This window comes from Vipera berus, assembly GCF_964194415.1.
Source record: "Vipera berus genome assembly, chromosome: 13".
NCBI lineage: Eukaryota > Metazoa > Chordata > Lepidosauria > Squamata > Viperidae > Vipera > Vipera berus.
Window position 1 is genome coordinate 6,916,292 of NC_138216.1, and position 21,427 is coordinate 6,937,718.

At 45.6% G+C, this 21,427-nt stretch overlaps 2 protein-coding genes across 5 annotated transcripts; both read right to left on the reverse strand.

Moving 5' to 3' along the window:
• Positions 1–191: 191 nt before the first annotated feature.
• RRN3 (RRN3 homolog, RNA polymerase I transcription factor) lies at positions 192–17,576 on the reverse strand. 3 transcript variants are annotated; one of them, XM_081338543.1, is made up of 19 exons: positions 17,432–17,576; positions 15,363–15,466; positions 15,106–15,162; positions 13,987–14,076; positions 13,756–13,885; positions 12,994–13,095; positions 12,843–12,899; positions 10,929–10,992; positions 9,991–10,060; positions 9,330–9,428; positions 8,052–8,129; positions 7,066–7,183; positions 6,437–6,567; positions 5,500–5,630; positions 5,069–5,253; positions 4,151–4,259; positions 2,661–2,813; positions 1,217–1,304; positions 192–748 (listed from the first exon to the last, which is right to left on the reverse strand). In XM_081338543.1, the coding sequence occupies exons 2-19, from the start codon at positions 15,453–15,455 to the stop codon at positions 596–598; spliced, it is 1,908 nt and encodes a 635-aa protein (XP_081194669.1). In that variant the 5' UTR covers positions 15,456–15,466; positions 17,432–17,576; the 3' UTR covers positions 192–595. The 3 variants fall into 3 exon arrangements, with proteins under 3 accessions (XP_081194669.1, XP_081194670.1, XP_081194671.1); XM_081338544.1 differs by having other exon boundaries at positions 17,342–17,556; XM_081338545.1 differs by lacking the exon at positions 12,994–13,095.
• Positions 17,577–19,145: 1,569 nt separating this feature from the next.
• LOC308674086 (transmembrane protein 238-like) lies at positions 19,146–21,237 on the reverse strand. Of its 2 annotated transcripts, XR_014027797.1 has the most exons (2): positions 20,052–21,237; positions 19,146–19,593 (listed from the first exon to the last, which is right to left on the reverse strand). XR_014027797.1 is itself a non-coding variant. In XM_081338287.1 (1 exon), the coding sequence occupies exon 1, from the start codon at positions 20,842–20,844 to the stop codon at positions 20,245–20,247; it is 600 nt and encodes a 199-aa protein (XP_081194413.1). In that variant the 5' UTR covers positions 20,845–21,237; the 3' UTR covers positions 19,650–20,244. The 2 variants fall into 2 exon arrangements, 1 of the variants encoding a protein (XP_081194413.1); XM_081338287.1 differs by lacking the exon at positions 19,146–19,593 and having other exon boundaries at positions 19,650–21,237.
• Between the last annotated feature and the right edge of the window lie 190 nt (positions 21,238–21,427).

Consider the following 21,427-nt stretch of genomic DNA (forward strand, 5'->3'; position numbering starts at 1 on the left):
CAAAGCAGATACTCTCCTGTCCTTTTGACACAGGGAAATTCTGTAACCAAGTCAGAATAAGCACAAATCTCATTTTATGCAACTCCCGTGAATAGGAAGCTCTCAAATTGTTTTGGCGTAACTTTTGACACTCTCATCGTATTCTCGGACTAAGCAGGAATCTTGTAAAAGCTCTGTTCAAAGTAGGCCTATTTTTAAACCCAAAGCAGCAAATCTCTGTGTTCCGATTAGCACGTTTGCTTTAAAACTGCCGCATTCTTTTGGCCTTTTTAAATCCACAGGCATCAACATGCCGCCCTATCGTTCTCTGAATCACAGTCCTGTGTTTAATCTTAGGGGCACCTGCCCTAAAATAGGGAAATACAAAAGGAAAACAAAAAAAATTAATGTGAAAGGCGTTTTGCAGCTTTTTGTGGGAAATAAGTACAAAAAGCTTAACGTATCATCCTGTCCACGAGGCAAACTTTCAGTTTTGATAGCTGAATTATTGCAAGAAATGAAGAATTTAGAAACGGTTCTCCCTCACCCCTCCCAAATCTCCTGCCGAGGGTCTCTCAAATATAAATGTTGTTGCTAAACTGTAGTTGTCAAAAGATCAGAGCTGCAACTGCAGTTCAACTGGTGGCGATCCGAGATCGGTTTCTGAATTCTGAAGGAGCGCGTTGAAGGAGCTTGGCGTCACGCTGATCAGGCCCTCGTTTTGGGGAGTCTCCCCCCTCAAGAAATCGTCTTCCTCTTCGCCTTTGCCCTGCGCAAAAACACACAACGGTTCGAGAGAGAAAAAAAGAAAACGGCCATATGACGGCTTAAAGCAGTACACTTTGCCAAATTCGGCCAAGTTGGACTTTCAACTTCCAGAATCCTGGGCGGTTGAAGTCCACACAGCTTCAAATGGCCAAGGAAGGTTGGAAACGCTGCTTTTAAAGAAAAGAAAACGCAACCGCTTCCCAATTTGTTTGTCATCATTTCTCTCTCCTGGGTTTGTGGGGCGGTTGCTGAACTGGCTTCTCGGTAGGGCCAATGTTGAAGGAGGGTGGAGATGCTGGACTTCACAACGTCGGGAACGTGGGAGGTTCCTGACTGCTGATCTAAGATGACCTCCTTCAACTGAAAGCCTCCCCGATATGCCGGAATTAACAAACTTTCCAGCTCCAGGGAGAAGCAAAATATCCTTCACAAGGAAAACTGCTGATGGAGCTTGAATGAAACTGCTCACCTCAGCGATGGGTTCTGGGGTCTCTTTGAGGTCCTCGGCACTCTGCTCTTCCCAAAACTGATACAAAGGATTGATTGTGTTCTTTGATCTGTAACGTACAGGAGAAATAGGGGATAAGGAAGAGGGCAGACAAACGCGAGGTGTTGCTTAACAGGAACTGAATGTTGTGATTCCACGCCAGCCAGTGGATCGGGCAGACGAGTCTGAGGAATCAGAGGAGGGGCCTGGAGTGACATTAGTGTCAGAGGAAGGCTCTGAGGAGCTCCAAGACTTACAGTCTGACGAGGAGCCTGGCCCCTCTACTTGGGCTCCGGCTGAGACACAGCTGTGCTGGGAGTCTGAGTTGGACAGCGACGAAGCACAGCTGAGAAATATCCAGGGTGCACAAAAAGAAAAGAGATATAACGAGAAATGGTCTTCCAAGCTTGGCTCTAGATTAAGGATTTCAGCTTGCACAAAAATACAGCAACCTCAAAGGTCAGTCAGGAGATGGGCTGTATATTTCAAAATTTAATTATTATTATTATTATTAATTTTATTTGTATACCGCCCTTCTCCCGAAGGACTCAGGGCGGTGAACAGGGCAATACATGTTAAAAGACAAAAGACAAAAATTAAAAGAGATTAAACAAAGTGCCCACAACTATAACAATAGATTAAAACACATTAAACAGTAATAAAACCCAACCCCATCCCATCAGGCCAGGCCGGTTTGTTCGAAGAGATAAGTCTTTAGATCGCGCCGGAAGGAGCGGAGGTCGGGCGCCATCCGGAGCTCAACCGGAAGATGGTTCCATAAATCCGGCGCGCCCACAGAGAACGCCCTCCCCCTGGGGGCCACCAGTCGACATTCTTTGACCGGTGGCACCCTGAGGAGGCCCTCTCTGTGGGAGCGCACTGGGCGGAGGGAAGTTGATGCCGGCCGCAGGTGCTCCGTAAGGTATTCCGGACCCATGCCATGTAGGGCTTTGTAGGTCATTACCAGCACCTTGAATCTCACCCGGAAGACAACTGGAAGCCAATGCAGCTAAGGACGTCTCTGTAGGGACATTCAGAAGTCACCACCGACTATCCTTTTTGCCCTTCTTACACCTGGCGCAACTGATAAGAGAGCACAATCCCTTTTTCACGTAGGTCACGCGGGCCAAATTGAGTTGCCTTGGACTTTTCAAAGTAGAGCGATCAGTATTTCGCTACCTGACCCTTCCCAGACACGATGGGACTTCCAATTCCCGTGATCCCTAGGCCAGCAGAGCCATGGGCTACGACTGCTGACAGTGAATATCCGGTGTGTCTGGAGGGCAGGAAACGAGACACGCAAGGGGGAAAAAATATTACAGCTTGCCCGCCGGAATTGAAAAGAACAACAACAACAGCAGCAGCAAAAAAAAGAAAGAAAAAAGTCGTGTTTCAGCTGAGGGTTACCCACTTCTCAGCAAGGTACCTTTTAAGGATGTAAGGATCGAACGGGAAAAAACTGTCAAGGGGGTTTGTGACTGTCTCAACAGACTCTCCCCCGCAGCTGCTTCGGACAACTGGCAAGACTTGCCTCCGGTTTCTTTCAATGACGGTGTCACAGAAGGCCACTTGGTACTTCCTAGGAGAAGGAGGAGGAGGAAGAGGAAAAGAGAAAAACTGATTTTTTTAAAAAATAAATAAATAAATTCACAAACAGCCATCAAGCTGTTTCATCTACATTTCGCAGAAAAGCTTCCGAAGGCTCCCTGGCACCTTCTCTTGGCTCATTCCAAGATTAACTGCCTTCTTCGGTGTTGGTAAAGAGACCATATGGTGAGCAACCGTCTTCTCTTTCCTTAGTTTTCCTCTTTTTGTGGATAACAAGGCCTGAAATGCTTGGGAGAAGAAGCCCAGGATGACAGTGAAATAAGGGTGGAATTTCCGCCATGAAACAGAAACCTTTTTTTCCCCCCCATCTCAAACAAGGTTTCCAGGTTCAGAGAAGGAAAAATATGAGGTTGCTATCCTTCCACTAGCTGGGTTAAGAACGTGGAAATGGGGTAGGCCCAAGATCTAGATCTCTCTGTCTCCCCCCCACACCCCAATTCATTTTGACAGGGTAATAAACATTTCTGGATGCATCAAATCCTTTCTCTGTTTGAGCTAGAGCTGGATATCTCTACATTTTTTGCATTCAAGAAATGCCTTAGACCAGGGGTAGGCAACCTTGGCTCTTTTATGACTCGTGGACTTCAACTCCCAGAATTCCTGAGCCAGCATGAGGGAAACTTTGGCACCTTCATAAAGGTATCCTGCCTTTATTGCTTCTACAAAGCACCTGAGATATCTGACACATCTTCCTATTTCCCCCACAGCAACAATCCTGTGAGGTGTGTTGGGCTGGGAAAGAGGGACTAGCCCAGGGGTAGGCAACCTTGGCTCTTTTATGACCTGTGGACTTCAACTGTTCACCGCCCTGAGTCCTTCGGGAGAAGGGCGGTATACAAATATAATAAACTAAACTATAAACTCCCAGAATTCCTGGCTCAGCTTGGAAACCTCTCCCTTTCCCCTCGGCGTGCCTGGCTCAGGAATTCTTGGAGTTGAAGTCCACGGGCCATAAAAGAGCCAAGGTTGCCTACCCCTGCCTTAGACCAAGGATGTTCAACCTTGGCAACTTTTAAGATTTGTGGACTTCAACTCCCAGAAATCCCCACGGCCGGCTGGGGAATTCTGGGAGTTGAAGCCCACAGGTCTTAAAAGTTGCCGAGGCTGGACACCCCTGCCTGAAATTGATTTAAAACACCGAAGAAAGGAGGGGAAAAAAATGTGTCCCCACTATCACCCCATTTCTATATGCACTCAATAAATGGACAGAGTCCCTCTACAATGCACTCCAAATTTTTAGAGATCGTTGATGTAAGGAAATAAACACATTTTAATAAATAAACTTTGTGAGAGAGAAAACAATTGTACCTGGTAAGGGCAGCGAAGAGACTCACAATGGTTGGCAGGCAGACCTTCAGGGGATTTAGCTGGCACAGAACAATGCGTTCAAAGTTTAAGCTTTGTAGGTAGGCCAAACCTTGTAAACAAAAGACCAGAGGAATTCACTACATTGAGTCTGAGCTTGCTATGCAGTGCTACATTTTACAGAATTTAATTCTAAGAGGGGCACAACTAAATTCTTCTGACATTGCAGAGGTTTCCAAAAGACACTGTTCCCTGGGGAACCTGGCTTAGCAGATCCTTAGTAGAGCAACATGTGAACAATGCATACCAGGTAGTCCTTGATTTACGACCATTTGTTGAGTGGCTTTTTCGAAGTTACAAAAGCGCCGGGAAAAGTTTTGAGCCAGCACTGAAAAAAGTGGACCGTTTGTGGGAATGTCATGACTCTAGCCCCGTGATGGCGAACCTTTTAGAGACCAAGTGCCCAAGCTGCAACCCAAAAGCCACTTATGTATCGTCGGGGGGGGGGGGGGGGGCTGGGGGGGGCGTGGCCAATTGGGTGGGGGTGGCTGCGGTGGTAACGGCAGAATGGGTGGGACTGAAAAGTTCAATCAATCAATTCCAACTTTGCGAGATCTTTTTTTTCCCCATGAGAAGTTGAAATTGATTGATTGAACCTTTTTTTTTTTTGCATATGGCGGTGGAGGCCTAAAGTGAAAAGGTTTTATAAAACCTAGCTGAAGGCCTAGGGCGATGGCCCGTGTGCCCACAGAGAAGGCGCTGTGTGCCACCTGTGGACCCGTGCCATAGGTTCGCCATCACAGCTCCACGCTGATTCCTCTCTTGACTCCACCCACAGGCTCTGCCTGTCCTTCTCCGACATTTGGGCCAGAAGAGATTTTCTGCCCACCCGTTCTCCCGGCCTGGCGAATTTCTGCTCACCTTTCTTGAGGTTTCCATCCAGGATCTGCTTGTGGCGAAAGATGACTATGTAGAACACAGCCTGGCAAACTGCGTAGAACGGACCGTGGAGCGCAACGTCGCAAAACGCTCGGGAGCCCGTGCCCTGGTTGTCAATGTAGGTGTGCAGCCAGCTGACCAGGAGATCTAGGCAGGCTTTCACTGTCCTGAAATGATTAAAAGGAAAAAAAAAGAAAGAACATTTCTTTTGTGACCGGAAGTGGGTTGACATCCTGGATTAGGAATGGCAAGATTGAGGATTCAGTCTTACAAATTCAGACTGCCTCTCGGCCTTAGCATTCTTCCTAAGGTTCGGTAAGGATTATAATCCAAAAAAGAAACTTTTACGCTTTTGGATGCAGCCCTACTTGGCAGATTCACCTGTCCAAGGATGACTCTTGTGACCTACTTACACAATGGGAATGAACTTGGCCCGTGCCAAAAAGCTGCCGATGTAGTTCCCGGTGGTTTGCCGGATCACAGCGGGAACATTTGGATTCTGTAGCTTTTTCCAGAGATGTTCCGCGAAAGCTTCTGCGATTACCTGTAGGGCACAGGAGGACATACGCTGCTATTAAGGCTGGGGCAATGGCCACAGGGTAAGGGACGCGGTGGCTCAGTGGGTTAGGACGCTGAGCTTGTCGATCGGAAGGTCGGCAGTTTGGCGGGTCGAATCCCGAGTGCCGCGTAGCAGAGTGAGCGCCTGTTACTCGTCCCAGCTTCTGCCCACCTAGCAGTTCGAAAGCATGTAAAAATGCAAGTAGAAAAATAGGGACCACTCCGGTGGGAAGGTAACAGCGTTCCGTGCGCCTTTGGCGTCTAGTCATGCCGGCCACATGACCACGGAGATGTCCTCGGACAAGCGCTGGCTCTTCGGCTATGAAACGGAGATGAGCACCGGCCCCTAGAGTCGGAAACGACTAGCACACATGTGCGGGGGAACCTTTACCTTTACCTTAATGGCCACAGGTATCACTCGGGTTAAGGGAAAAGATTAGCTATAAATAATGGGAAGTTGGAATCAAACCTTTGTTTTATTTATTTGTTGAATTTATTTGCCGACAGTAAAAAGGAAGAAAAATGAAAAGGCGTGGAAACAGGAGTAAATTAATAGAACAATAAAGTAAACAATGTCAAAGGAACAGAATAAATGCATCCATCATTCCCAATGTACAGTGAAACAAAAAGCAAGTAACTGTTTTCTGTCAGGGTATTTGGGGGTAACGTCAATAGCAGGAGTTAAGTTGTTAAGTTTTATCCAGTTTCAAGTTTCCTTGGAATAAAGGACAAGAATATCCAGTTAAGAGGGAGGGAAAAACATGAGAAGGGAATAAAAGTTTGACTACTTACCAATCTGAAACTAGAGAGATAGAACATGATGAACTGCACGTGACATGATCCATGGGTTGTCAAAATCAGCTTATCAAATACAGCCACAAGGTCCCGGTATAAGTCTTTGGTGTTGCTCACCTCAATTTTCCCTAGGAATAAAAACATTTATGTCCCTAGAATTATATGCAGAGAAAAAGGAGGAACTTTTACAACAGGATGCTAGTTTGCCCAACTTTCAGGGGCTGAACATTTTATCATTAACACGCCAAAAGGCGCTTCCTTCGAAAAGCATGAAGCTGGGAAGAATGACCGCTCTTAATTAGAAGAATTTGAATTGGCTGAAGAGGAGGAGAAGTCGTGGAACTAAAGCAGGGGTCTTCAAACTTGGCAACTTTAAGGCTTGTGGACTTCGACTCCAAGAATTCCTCAGCCAGCCCTGAATTCTGGGAGTTGAAGTCCACAAGTTTTAAAAGTTGCCAAGTTTGAAGACCCCTGAACTAAAGGACGACACATTGTCCACTTGCATGCCCAACATCGTCAAGGCGTTCCTTTCAAGCGGTCGCCTACATTAAGCCCGAATGCTCAGCTCAACTATGTGGGCTTCCTACTGCCAAACAATGCTGGGAAACTGCCCCAGGTTTTATTACCATTAACGTAGCATACATCTTTAAGGTAGGAAAACATCACACTCATCAAGATGTCAAGGCGTTCCGCAATGGGGTGAGCCATGATATCACTCTTCTCCGGACTCTCCCCATCTTCATCCTGTTAAAACAAAAAACCCGGCTAAATAGATAGTCCTTGCCTTACAACAGTTCATTGAGTGACCGTTCAAAGTTACAACGGCCCTTACGACTGTTGTTTTTTTTCACACTTGCCACCGTTACAGTGTCCCAATGGTCATGTGAACAAAGTTCAGAGGATGGCTGACTGACTCATACTTATGACGATTGCAGTGTCCCAGGATCGGGCGATCCCGTTTGGTGACTTTCCGATAAGCAAAGTCAATGGGGGAACACTTAACAAATGTTTCACTTAGTAACATCTGTTTTGGGGGTCAATTGTCGTAACCCGAGGACTACCTCTAATTTGGCGTAGCGGTTCACAGAAAGGATGGGTTAAGTGAAAATGTACTTGCCCATTTTAAGTCGGTTGCACATTAGATTAAGGGTTGCTCTCTGAGTAATGGAGTGTGAATAACCCTTTACCCAAGCTAAGCTACAAACTATGGTCTCCAAGACACTTGGGTTACATCAAGGTTTATTTGGTTTGGGTTGAAAACCGTACAGATCCAATTTTGGGGCTGCAATTACAAGTTCAGATAAAGAAGGGCAACCATGACCCAACCTATATGTAGCCTCTGAGGTCACACTCCCAAAGAACACAGCACGTGTCATTTTTCTGTCAGTACACGATGCAGGTTACAATAAAACCCATCCAGTTACGATTTGAGTGAGAAAACTTCAAGGCAACAATGGGAATCAACTCCGAGATTAAAGATTGATTACATTTCCTGATAAGGTACTATTCCATAAAGGGTGAAAACTATATGGCCTGAAAGATTTAGGATAAAATGTGTGTGTGTATAAGTGTGTGTGTCTGTGTATTAATATTGTTTAATGAGCCAACTTACCATATTGAAGAGTCCCTTCTCACCATTTCCCTCTTCATCATCTTCGGCAGCTTCAATATCTTTTCTTGGGGCACTTACCTGTTGAATTAAAATGGGATGAGCTTAAGTATTTCTGAAGTTATAGTCAAGGTATAGGTAAAGGTAAAGGTTCCCCCGCACATGCGTGCTAGTCGTTTCCGACTCTAGGGGCCGGTGCTCATCTCCGTTTCAAAGCCGAAGAGCCAGCGCTTGTCCGAGGACGTCTCCGTGGTCATGTGGCCGGCATGACTAGACGCCAAAGGCGCACGGAACATTGTTACCTTCCCACCGTAGTGGTCCCTATTTTTCTACTTGCATTTTTACGTGCTTTCGAACTGCTAGGTTGGCAGAAGCTGGGACGAGTAACAGGCGCTCACTCTGTTACGCGGCACTCGGGATTCGACCCGCCAAACTGCCGACCTTCTGATCGACAAGCTCAGCGTCCTAACCCACTGAGCCACCGTGTCCTCTCAAGTCAAGGTATAGAACTATATAATAAGTGAAGGGACTTTGGTGCTCTCTTGAGCTTGGTTGTTTTCTTGCAGACGTTTCATTACCCAACTAGGCAACATCATCAGCGCTAGAAGGAGTGAGCTTTGCTCTTGGTCCCTTACTCCTCTAGCACTGATGATGTTACCCTAGTTTGGGTCATGAAACGTCTGCAAGAAAACAACCAAGCTCAGAGAGCACCAAGGAACCCTCATTTCAACCCTGATCTGCAAATATTCTGCTTTATCAGTGCATAACAAGCATATGGGATGTGGTGGCTCAGTGGGTTAGGATGCTGAGCTTGTTGATCAGAAGGTTGGCAGCTTGGCGGGTCGAATCCCGAGTGCCACGTAACAGAGTGAGCGCCTGTTACTCGTCCCAGCTTCTGACAACCTAGCAGTTCGAAAGCACATAAAAATGCAAGTAGAAAAATAGGGACCACTACGGTGGGAAGGTAACAGCGTTCTGTGCGCCTTTGGCGTCTAGTCATGCCGGCCACATGACCACGGAGACGTCCTCGGACAAGCGGCTTTGAAATGGAGATGAGCACCGGCCCCTAGAGTCGGAAACGACTAGCACGCATGTGCGGGGGAACCTTTACCTTTACCAAGCATATTCCTTCACTTATCTTACTGCCTAACAGTTTAGTAAATACACACATACCAGCATCACTTACTGAAGAATATGAAGTTTGCAAAGTTAAAAGAGTTTTCGCAAGGGAACTACAGAGGCTCTGTATAAAAACCCCAGTTTACAGCATTCTATACTTACATCAATTTTTAGCAGCTTCTCAATAACCAGCTCCAAAATGTCGTGCCTCAAGGCTGGGATATATACGCTTACTCGCAGTATATTATGGAGGTAACATTGCTGAAATGAAAGAGTTCCCCATAAAAACACCGTAATTTTTTTTTAAAAAAATCACATTTAGAAAATTAGAAAAAATAAATTTCAGGACCTTCCAATTTTTAGATCCAATTTTAGAATCATCCCAGATTTAAATAGCCTTTTTAAAAATCCAGTTTTTAATCATACTGCTCGGACCCAACCTCCGTATCTATTGGAGATATTTTATCTGAGAAAGCAAGACTGGCTTCGTACATAATTGATTTATGGTTTTCTTAAGTTGCCATTTCTTTATTCCACATATAGCGGTAAGTGATAGGCCACGATGTGCAAATTAAAATCACGACGCAAACAGGAAAACCAAACTGAAGGAAACACATTGGGCTTAGCAAAGATAAACAAAATCAATCATTAAATATTCCAAGGAGAAGAAAGCTTCCTTTGAAGGAACAATCCTGACGACCCTTCAGGGTGTTTTGGAGACATCAAGATCCATTAATAGATTTTCAAGAGACCTTTCAATTAAATGAACAGCAGATACCAAAAGCACTAAAGAATCCTCATTTGCAGAAAATCGGGTACTTACTAAAGTTCTTTCTGATTTGTTAATAAAGGGAAATTTTTCGGCCAGCACTGGCATGAGAAATTGTGGTGTCCTACAACGCAGAAAATATAAGCAACAGATAAGCAAACCCAGCCTTCATTCATTTTGTCGCGACGAGTACCATGTTTAAGAATGCAACAAAAGTCTAGAAGAGCAAACACACAGATGGTGATTTGACCCCCATGGCTGCTGCCAAGAGGTAGGGGGGGGGGGTATGGGTTTTTATGTTGTAGATTCTTAATATCGTAAAAGCTGACCAGAGTCACCTGTGTGAGAGCTGGGCAAGCCATAGAAAATTGTCTAATAATAAGTCAGAAAATAATAAACATTCCCTTTGAAGATGTAACATGGAGTGGCAATAATTGAGTGTCCAGGACTTATCACCAGATAGGATGAGGTCTTATTTTTCTTTTAATCCCATTTATATCCCGCCCTTCTCCGAAGACTCAGGGCGGCTTACAACCTAAGAAGCACAAATCAATGTGCTTAGCAATATCACCTGTTAGGTATAGGGCTGGGTTTATGGTGAGGTCAGGGGACTGCTTTTTAACTGTAACATGTTTATAAGGTGGGATACTCATCTCTTTCCCAATTTAACACATGGCAGGACGTGGCTGATAATTTCTGGAATCCTGTTTGGATGGAGCCATGTAATGTTAAGTGCAGAAGACCTGGCCCACACGTGAAGCTTCAATTAAACTTTCATTGCTTAAAGGCCTATACACAGGAATCTTCTTGATTAATGGTTGGCATCAGCTTAGAATCAGATAAGGGCCAACTGACTCAAGAGGGTTGTGACTACGTAGGGATTCTAGGCTGATCCCCCTTTTCACTCCGCCCCTAGGTTCTGCCAATCTTTCTCCTCCCTCTGTTCGACATTGTCTTCTCTGGCCCAGAAAAATCAAAGATATTTAACTTACAACGGGACATATTTCACAATTGTCTGTAAAGCTCTGTGGCAGGTGGTGAAGCTCTTGACAACACCTGCAGAGATTGAAAAACAACACAATTGTTAACCCAGAAAGATCACGGATACAAGTAGGCTTCTATTTTAGACGTGGTTCATTGCTACTATATTATTTATCCCTGATCTCAACGCTGCTAACATTGGATATTCTTGCTTTGACAATGTATGGAGATGCAGCCTTTTTCTTTCCTATGCTTTACTCTTAGAACTAGATGATACTGGGGGGAGGAGGAGGAATGTGATGGGAGTTAGTTAGACATAACAATATTGTAAGTGTGTGTGAATTCAGGGGCTTTTGAAATAAGAGATGATAAGAAATGGCGGTTGGAGAACAGGAGGGAAAGCCTGCATTTCAAACTAATTGGAGAATGTGATTTATGACTGCTAATTAGAGGAGGGAGTTGTGTTTGACACTATGTGCTCAAGGGGAGGGGAATTCAGATTTTGGCTTCCACCGTGTACGTGCCGATGCCATGCTACTTGAATAAAGATTCTTTAAGGTAAACAATGCCTCAAAGTTCTTTGAAGAGTTTCATCTGTCGGAACCTGACACCTAGTATATATGAGACACCTTTTTTTTTTGAATCTGAAGTACTTCCAGCAGACACCATGTTCAGAAAAGGCTGCACTTGAAAAAAAATGCCAGCCACTGGATTGGAGGGTTGCAAAAGAGATCTACACAATCATGGAGGAGCAATCGTTCAACTTGTCATGTCTGAGCCAGTCTCTAGATTTTGAACAGTGAACAAAACCGACACATTCAAAATTATAGGTCGTTCTCAACTTGCAACCACAATTTCCACTAAGCTAGTTGGGCCCAATTTCATGACCTCTTTTGCCATGATTGTCAGGCGAATAACTGCAGTTGTTAAGTAAACTGTGCCGTTCTTAAATGAATCTAACCTACCCCCACTGACTTGGCTTGTCGGAAACTGGCTGGGAGAGATTGCAAATGGTGATAACAGCAGCAACAGCACTGGGACTTATATATCACTTCACACTGCTTTACAGCCCTCTCTAAAGGGTTTACAGAGTCAGCATATTGCCCCCAACTATCTGGGTCCTCATTTTACCAACCTCGGAAGGATGGAAGCCTGAGTCAACCTTGAGCAGGTCAGGATCGAACTGCTGGCAGCTGGCAGAGTTAGCCTGCGACGCTGCCTTCTAACCACTGTGCCACCTGGCTCCGGAAGACTGCAACTGTTGTAAATACACGCCGGTTGCCAAGTGCCTGAATTCTGATCACGGCTATGCTAGGATGGTGGTGAGTGTGAGAACTGGCTGCAAGTCGCTTTTCCCAGTGTCGCTGAAAACCTCAAACGGTCAATGCTTGTACATTGAAGGCCACTTGTAGACCCCATCTTTTACCAGGACCACGCCGAATCGAGCAACGCTCCCTTGCTACATAAACGCAACTGGCAATAAAAGTAATATGCAAAATGGGCAGAGTACGGGTAAAAGGTAAAGGTTCCCCCGCACATGTGTGCTAGTCGTTTCCGACTCTAGGGGCTGGTGCTCATCTCCGTTTCAAAGCCGAAAAGCCAGCGCTTGTCCGAGGACGTCTCCGTGGTCATGTGGCCGGCATGACTGGACGCCAAAGGCGCACGGAACGCTGTTACCTTCCCACCATAGTGGTCCCTATTTTTCTACTTTCATTTTTACGTGCTTTCGAAGTGCTAGGTTGGCAGAAGCTGGGACGAGTAACAGGCGCTCAACTCTGTTACGCGGCACTCGGTATTCGACCCACCAAACTGCCGACCTTCTGATCGACAAGCTCAGCGTCCTAACCCACTGAGCCACCGCGTCCCTATACGAATAAAAGAATCAACCAATAAACACAAAACAACAACAACAAGGAAGCACTCACTTTCATCATCGTCTGAATCAGAGATGTCCACGTCATTCTCCCGGATGGTTATTCGGGCTGGGTAGAAACAGAGAGCCTTGTTAAGTAGTTCTCTTGTTCATCACCAAAAAGTCTTGCAGAACATTTTATAATCAATCAGTAAGAAACACACCTTTCCTTAACAGGTTTACAGCCGTCTCCCACAGAGCCTTGGGGGGGCTGTCAACCCAGGCTTGAATCCAAATTTCCTTGCTTTTAATTCCTATTATTAATCCTAAACAAATGAGAAACGCCCAGCTACTATTATCTCTCTGGGCAAAAAAAGGCAATTTTATCTACTCATCCCCCCCAAAAAAAATAATGGAATCGGTATGGGTTTTTTTGGGGGGCAAGACGGATTTTGTTTATTTTTTGGTTAATTTAATTTTAATCCCATTTATATCCCACCCTTCTCCGAAGACTCAGGGCGGCTTACAATCTAAAGCACAAATCAATGTGCTTAGCAATAGCCTTCATTCTATGTATATGCCTGCTTATTAGGGCTTTCGCCCCCCCCCAAGCGGCATTATTACAAAGTCAGCTTATTGCCCCCAACAATCTGGGTCCTCATTTTACCTACCTCGGAAGGATGGAAGGCTGAGTCAACCTTGAGCCTGGTGGGATGCGAACTTGCACTAATTGCAGGCAGCTGGTGTTACTGAAGGAGACATTAGCCCACTGCTCCACACTGGAGCATCATTTTTCCCCTCCTCCAAAGTAGATTCATTCTATCCTAGGTGATGTATACAGAGTCTTTCCCTTTTGTTTCTAGTTTTTTTTTGAGCTGGGTAGCTGTGGGATGGGGGGGGCTCACTTTTTTTTCTTGGCTTTTAAAATATTTCATCTTCTATTTCTTTCAGTAGAACTGGCGGGGGGAGGGGGGGGAAATACTTACGTGGCACAAAGTGTGAGACGATCATTGCCAGGCATGGCCTAAGATAGATTGTCTGAGCGGACACTAAATTACTCAGGAAAGCTAGATACTCTTCCACCACGGGCTGACTTCTCCTCAACCAGGGCACTTTCTGCGTTTTTAGAGACAACAGGATCAGAAGTTGGAGCGTCTGTTGTGGTTCCCCCAAATCAAAAGCAAAAAGCGCCTCCAAGGTAACCAGAGGATTCTTACCAACAGGATGGAAATTAGTTGTTCAAACTCCTTGGTCAAAAACGTAATAGAAGACCGGAATTCACAGAGCCAGTTAATAATCTGGTCATCCTAAAAATAGAAGCCAACGTATCCTAATTATTGAATTGCACTGGCTGGGGTGTGTGTGTGGGTGGGGGGGTGGGTGAAGAGGTGATTTGTTTTTAAGATAAAAACCATCAGAGTAATAGCCTGCCACACTTTGCGGATACGTTGCTTGCCACAGCTTAAGTGTGGCGAATAGAGTAGCCTCTCAATTTTGAAACAGCAGAAGGGTCGAACGTTTTGTGGGGTCTTTGGTGCTCTCCGAGCTTGGTTGTTTTCCTGAAGACATTTCATGACCCAACTAGGTAACATCAGCAGTGCTAGGAATGAGATTTGCTCTTTGTCTCCCTTTTAGCACTGATGTTATCTAATTGGGTAATAAAACGTCTGGAAGGAAACAACCAAGCTCGGAGAGCATCAAGGACCCCACAGTTCAACCCTGAGCTACAAATATTTGTCCTGCACTTTCCCAGGAAATCTATTTACCAGCTCCCTCCATAAAAGGCAAAATGGGAGAAATCAAGCATTTGTGTAGTCTGTTGGATGTTCAAAGAGACCTAATAAATTAGACCCGCCCCCCCCAGCGTATGCATCTAAAACACGTTATTATATTGTTACTGTTAATTATTTTGCCATAGAGAGGAAAATGAGATGTAGTCCCTCTCAGCAGAAATGCCTACCATACTAGGATGACTATTTGCAAGATTTTTTATTTTTTATTTATTTTAATTCCATTTATATCCCGCCCTACTCCGAACACCGGGTAATATAGTTTTCCCAACATAACTGACACATGAGAGTATTGAGTAAACTTATGATTGTTAAACCTGACAAGCAACGGTGGATTTAAGAAGAGTGTGTAATATTTTATTTTTTAAAAAATGAATGTATCATTATAAATCTGATTGGATTCATATTCCAGGCTGTGTTGGGTAATATTCTGCTAATTACACGCTGTAACACATAAAGAATAGTAAAAAAATTAAATTTCAGATTTCATTCTTTTTTAAATCTAAGAAGGTATTTCAGAGTGTTTGAATATTGTGGAAATCTTACCTTTATGTCTGGATCCAACAGCTGATGCTTCAGCAAATCAAACTCAGCGGTTTTGCCCTGAAAGAGAAAAAGGCAACTTTGCACTATACTAAAGAACTCCACAACTCTTCTTTCCAGATATAGTAATAATTCCCTCGGCAGCAGACAAAAATAAAAAAAATCCTTGAGGGTGAACCCTGTCAGTATTAAAAACAGAAAATGTTATGAATTCATCCCATTCATCTATTTCTCCTAGCAAACACTGCCCACAGAATTACCTGTTGATATTTCAGTAGAATCTCTGTCAAAGTACCACCAAATCTGACCGTCTTCCTTGGTGGCGATCTCAGAAATTCATCCTCAGCCAACATGTCAGAAAATCCTAAAAAAAATTGCAATATAAGTTTGGCATGTGACCATTACAATGAAAAACGATTTGATTTTGATGAATCCACCAGGATAACCAACCACTGTTATTTAGGTATGTATTGATATCCTGCTTTTATTAGTTTTAATCAATAACTCAAAAGCAGTGAATAAATACAATCCTATTCTTCCTAAGAATAACTACCTTGTGAGGTGAAGTGGGCTGTGAAAGAATGACTGCATAAAGTTCCCCAGCTGCCGTTCGTGCCTAAGGCGGGACTATAACTCAGCGTCTCCTGGTGATTGATCCAAAGTCACCCAGCCCGCTGTCATGGGACTAGAACTCACAGTCTCCTGGTGTCCCAAAGTCATGCGCATGGCTCGTGCCTAAGGAAGGATTAGAACTCACCATCTCCTGGATGAACTTACGAGCCCACTGGAGCTTTAACAAATAACTGATTTAGCACAGCTTGGTTAGTCCTGCTTAAAGCTATTATCTGGAGCCCACAAACTGCAATTGTTGTCAACAAGTCAGGACAGGGTACATCTACCAGGTCAGGCTTACAGTTCCACCTTTTGAAGGCTGTGCAAGCCAATTGGTCTTGGGTTCAGGATTTATGACAGCTTTTTTTTTGGCCTCCTTGTTAGTTTAGATCCTCCCGTGACAAGGAGGGCTTGTGGGAGGATGCATTCAGACATGTTCAGGACTGGCCGGTGGGAGACCTGCATCAAGGCTAGTCGGAGGGTTTCTGAGTGTTCCCATCTGCTATCTTGATCTCATTTGGATGGCTTTTAATCCCCGCTGCTTTTATTATTTTGCTTCCGCTCGCAAGATGAGCAGCCTTGAACCTGTGTTAAATCTTGGCTTCTATCAATCCAATAACATCGTGGAAATCAAATTAATTACATTCTGCCTTTCTAACACAAATGTGTGTGAAATCAATCAGCGGTGTGGCTATACACATCTGTATCTATTACATTTATCTGTGTCCATCCATCCATATCATCTATCATCATCTCTATCATCTTTCTCTCATGTGTATCTATCTATCACCTCTATCATAATCTCTCTTTCATTTCTATCAATCTATCATCTATCTCTATCACCTCTTTCTCTCATTTGTATATCTATCCCCTCTATCTCTCTCATTTCTATCAATCTATCTTATCATCTATATATAATCTCTACCACCTTTCTCTCATATCTATATCTATCTATCTTCTATCTGTCTATATTCATCATGTCTGTCTGTCTATCTATCTATCCATCTATCTAATTTATCTATCTTTATCTCTCCTATTGTTTATCATCTACCATCTACTACAGGGGTCTTCAAACTTGGCCCTTTTATGACTTGTGGACTTTAACTCCCAGAATTCCTCAGCCAGGCACGCTGGCTGAAGAATTCTCGGAGTTGAAGTCCACAAGTCATAAAAGGGCCAAGTTTGAAGACACCTGATCTACTATATCTGTCTATCCAGTGATGGAATCCAGCCGGGAATTTACAACTCTGCTGGGGAAGGGAGGGAGTGATGGGAATGACATCTATCTATCTTCTATCTGTCTATATCCATCATGTCTGTCTGTCTATCTATCCATCACCTCTACCTCTCTCATTTCTATCAATCTATCAATCTTATCAACCAGTCATCTATCTATAATCTCTATCTATCATTATCTATCCTGCTTGGCTTCACCCCAGTCGAGGACCGCAACTCTCCGCATCCTGCAGCCCAATACACCCGTGGTGGCGGGGATAATGGGAGTTGTAGTGGAACCAGAGCCTCGTTTTGGCAGGAGAATCTACCCTCCGAGCTTCGGCCCGGGAGGGCCGACAAAATCCCATCGCGCAGAGCCACGTAGAAGACAGGACTCCTCGGCCTGGCCTACCTCACAGGGCTGTTGTGAAGTAGAGGGCACAGAAGGGGGAGAGCGAAAGACACCCCCCCTCCCGAGTCCTTTCCCCCTTCCGGCCCGCACCTCTTCTCCCCGCTCGGCAGCCTCCGCCGGCTCAGCCGCGCTCCGTCCTCGCCTCGCCAAACCTCCGCCAGCGCCGCCGCCTCTTGCCCCTCATGCTCCCCGAGCGTAGAGAAGCCCGTGCGCACGCAGCCACAGCCGCTTCCGGCCGACACCGGAAGCGAAAGGCCACTTCCGCTTCCCCCCCTCCGCTCCTGAAGAAGAGAGCGTCTCGCCATCGAACGCCGCGTTTGCAGGAATCTCTGGTGCGCCTGCGCAGAAGCGACCGGCGGGATTGTCGTCCGGGGATTGTGCAGTAGTCGATAGGGGAGTTAATGTTTACGCTTTCCAAAAAAAAAAAAGAAAAGAAAAAGAAGGGTTTTTCTTTTGGAAATAAATACAATACTTTGCAAATAGTCAAAAACTTCAAATTTTCCACGGCATTGCATTTTTTTTTTACTTTCTTTTGGTTGTTTTTAGACCAGTTTCAAAAAAAAAAAAAGGCTAGATGTATTTTTTACAAATCAATGCAATGTATTGCAAATCGTCAAAAGATTCCCATGGGCTGGATGGTTTGAAGTCGCTGATTTTAAGTTTCCCTTAAAAATGCAAAGTACAAGTCAAGTATGGATCTAGGAGGTCAGTGGATCCCAAGCGGATCTACCTTCAAGATGGACAGTATTTAATATTTATTTGTTAGGTATATGTAGGGGTGTAGCTCTATAGGTAAAGGTTCCCCTGCACACGCGTGCTAGTCGTTTCCGACTCTAGGGGCCGGTGCTCATCTTCGTTTCAAAGCCGAAGAGCCGGCGCTTGTCCGAGGACGTCTCCGTGGTCATGTGGCCGGCATGACTAGACGCCAAAGGCGCACGGAATGCTGTTACCTTCCCACTGTAGTGGTCCCTATTTTTCTACTTGCATTTTTTACGTGCTTTCGAACTGCTAGGTTGGCAGAAGCTGGGACGAGTAACAGGCGCTCACTCTGTTACGTGGCACTTGGGATTCGACCCGCCAAACTGCCGACCTTCTGATCGACAAGCTCAGCGTCTTAACTCACTGAGCCACCGCGTCCCTTTTGAGCCACCACGTCCCTGTAGCTCTATACATATGTGTCAATAGTACGGTTAGGTGTGTGTCATGCATGTGTTCCACTTTTGAGAGCGGGCAACTAAATTTCATTTTTGATGTGTGCCATTGTGCCCACAAGTAAAAAAAATGACAATAAAGGTTATCTTAACCCCCTTCAATTTGGATCCCTCAGGGTGTCTCAACAGTCAGTAAAACTTTTTTTTTAAGATGTGTTGTTGGGCACTGGAGTTTTATAGATTTTGTTGACTTTAGCTTCAAAAGGATGAGTGCTTTGACAATTTGGTGAATGCGTTTACTTTAAAAATTTTAACTTCGGAAGCCCTAATGCTGGTCCAGCTGTTATGTAATGGACATCAGTCTTGACCAGGCCCATAAATTAATTCTTTCACTTCAGCAAATGAACACAGTCCTTTTATGATGTAGTTCGACTGTCTTGGACACATAAATAGTGTTTCCAGGGTGTATAAACTGTGTCAGAGAAGTATGTTTTATGTCATTTGGTGGAATCCATTGACTTTGAAGATTCTTGTTTTCCACGATCTTTCCACGAATAAAAGCTTCCAATCAAACCTGGAAAAGAAAACAAATTCCACTAACTCTTCTGGGAACGTTGCCTTAGTAACGTAGTTATGAAATGAACAATGTGGGAGAGGCTTGGACGAGGCTCCAGAGTTCGAACGCAGGAGTGACCTGCTACAAACTGCCCCCTCTTTGACATTTATGAGATTTTTAATCCCGCCTTTTTATCATTTTTGTAAACAACCCAAGGCAGCAGACATACTTAATATTCCTTCTTCCGGCTATTTTCTCCACAACAACCACCCTGTGAGGTGGGTTGGGCTGAGAGCCAGGGACTGGCCCAAAGTCACCCAGCTGGCTTTCATGGTTAAAGTGGAACTAGAACTCACTGTCTCCTGGTGATGGGCCAAAGTCACCCAGCTGGCTTTCATGCCTAAGGCAGGATTAGAATTCACATCTCCTGCTTTCCACCATTTGTCTGAAATGGCATAGGTTCTCCTGATCCTTGGTCCTTTCCAGATTCTATTCTATTCTACTCTACTCTATTTTCTATTCTATTTTCTATTCTATTTTATTCTCTATTTTCTATTCTATTCTGCTCTACTCTATTTTCTATTCTATTCTCTATTCTCTATTTTATTTTCTATTCTATTCTACTCTATTTTCTATTCTATTTTATTCTCTATTTTCTATTCTATTCTATTCTACTCTACTCTATTTTCTATTCTATTCTCTATTTTCTATTCTATTTTATTCTCTGTTTTCTATTCTATTCTACTCTATTTTCTATTCTATTTTATTCTCTGTTTTCTATTCTATTCTATTCTACTCTACTCTATTTTCTATTCTATTCTATTCTACTCTATTTTCTATTCTATTTTATTCTGTTTTCTATTCTATTCTATTCTACTCTATTTTCTATTCTATTTTATTCTCTGTTTTCTATTCTATTCTATTCTACTCTACTCTATTTTCTATTCTATTCTCTATTTTCTATTCTATTCTATTCTCTATTCTCTATTCCATTCCACTCCACTCCAATTCCAATTCCAATTCCAATTCTATTCCAATCCAGCCTGGCCTCTTATCCTACACACCACTACACTGGCTCTTTTGCACAGTTTTTCCTTAAGTCCTTGAACTTAAAAGAGCTTCATTCTGCAGCCAGGGCTGAGCGCCCTGCGCAAAGCCCGACTCTCTCTCTCTCAGTAGCCAAGCAGCCCAAGTCATTATGACCTACCCTGCAGGGATATTGTGCCGGCGTTGGAAAGGGAGAGGGGGAGCAGGGAGGGGGGCGCGCTGGCTCTGGCAAGGGCCGGCTCGGATGGCCCGTCCTGGGAGGGCTGCGCCTGCTGGGCCTGCTGGCGCAGCTTCTCCGCCTCGTCGGGGCCGCCGCTGATGCTGGAGGCGGCGAAGTGGGCGCGGGGGCGGCCGGCCTGGGACGGGAAGGAGCAGGAGGCGGTGGCGGAGGCGGTGGCGGTGGCGGAAGGCAGCGAGAAGTGGGCGCTGAAAGCCCGGGCTAGGCGAGCCAGGCGCCGGGCTCGCCAGCTCTCCAAGCTCCAGGCGTCGCCGCTCCGGGAGGCCAGCCCCACGTCGTCCCGCAGCTCGTCGGGCGGCACCTCCAGGTTGCCCACGTGCCAGAAGACCCACCAGGGCAGGCTGAAGAAGAGGCCCACGCCGCCCAGGTAGATGAGCAGGTCGGAGACCGAGGTCTCCAACAAGCCGCCCACCAGCAAGCCCGCCAAGCCCAGCGCGTCGAAGAGGAGCGCCAGACCCAGCGCGCCCCGGCACCGGCTCCCCTTCCGCCGGGGGGGCCCCGCCGACGCCATCCCACCCTGCCTGCCCTGCAGCAGCCCTGCCACCGGGCCGGAGACGGTCCCCCCAGCCGCCCTAGCCTACCCCCGTGGGCGGAGGGGCTGGCGTCATCCCCTTGGAGACGCTCACCTGAGCGGGGCGCACCTGGAGCGCGCGCCTCCCCACCACCACCACCACCACCACCTGCGCGCCCAGGTGGCCAAGCAGATGGAGGTGGAGCTGCTTGGGGCACCCACCCACCCAACTTGTAGGGGGGTGGACACTCTGTGAGTTCATCTCACGGGGGTCTCAGCCCCTCCCTAACCATAAAATACTCTCGCCAATGGGGCTGCAGGGGCCTGGGACCCCTGACCCACCAGTGGGAGCCAAGAAGCCTCTTGGCTCCCATCTGATGACCTATTTTGGGGAACTGCCATGGGCTGGCACAAAAACATCTAACACGCTCCCCCTTTCCTCCCTAGTTAAGTCACCTGGACACACCTGGCGCTCCTGTGCTGAGGGGCAGGGACACTACCTGGAGCTTCCCCCCCCCCTGCTCGCCCAGGGAGATTTATTTATTTATTTTATTTTATTTATTTTTATTCCATTTATATCCCG

What these genes read in the sequence shown, in the direction of transcription:
- RRN3 (XM_081338543.1), bottom strand. Translation starts at nt 15,455, where the DNA reads ATGTTGGCTGAGGATGAATTTCTGAGATCGCCACCAAGGAAGACGGTC. An exon ending in GCCAAGTTCATTCCCATTGT is followed by an intron (nt 5,254 to 5,499) that starts GTAAGTAGGTCA and finishes TAATCATTTCAG; the next exon opens with GACAGTGAAAGCCTGCCTAG. An exon ending in CCCCAGAACCCATCGCTGAG is followed by an intron (nt 749 to 1,216) that starts GTGAGCAGTTTC and finishes GTTTTTGCGCAG; the next exon opens with GGCAAAGGCGAAGAGGAAGA.
- LOC308674086 (XM_081338287.1), bottom strand. Translation starts at nt 20,844, where the DNA reads ATGGCGTCGGCGGGGCCCCCCCGGCGGAAGGGGAGCCGGTGCCGGGGC.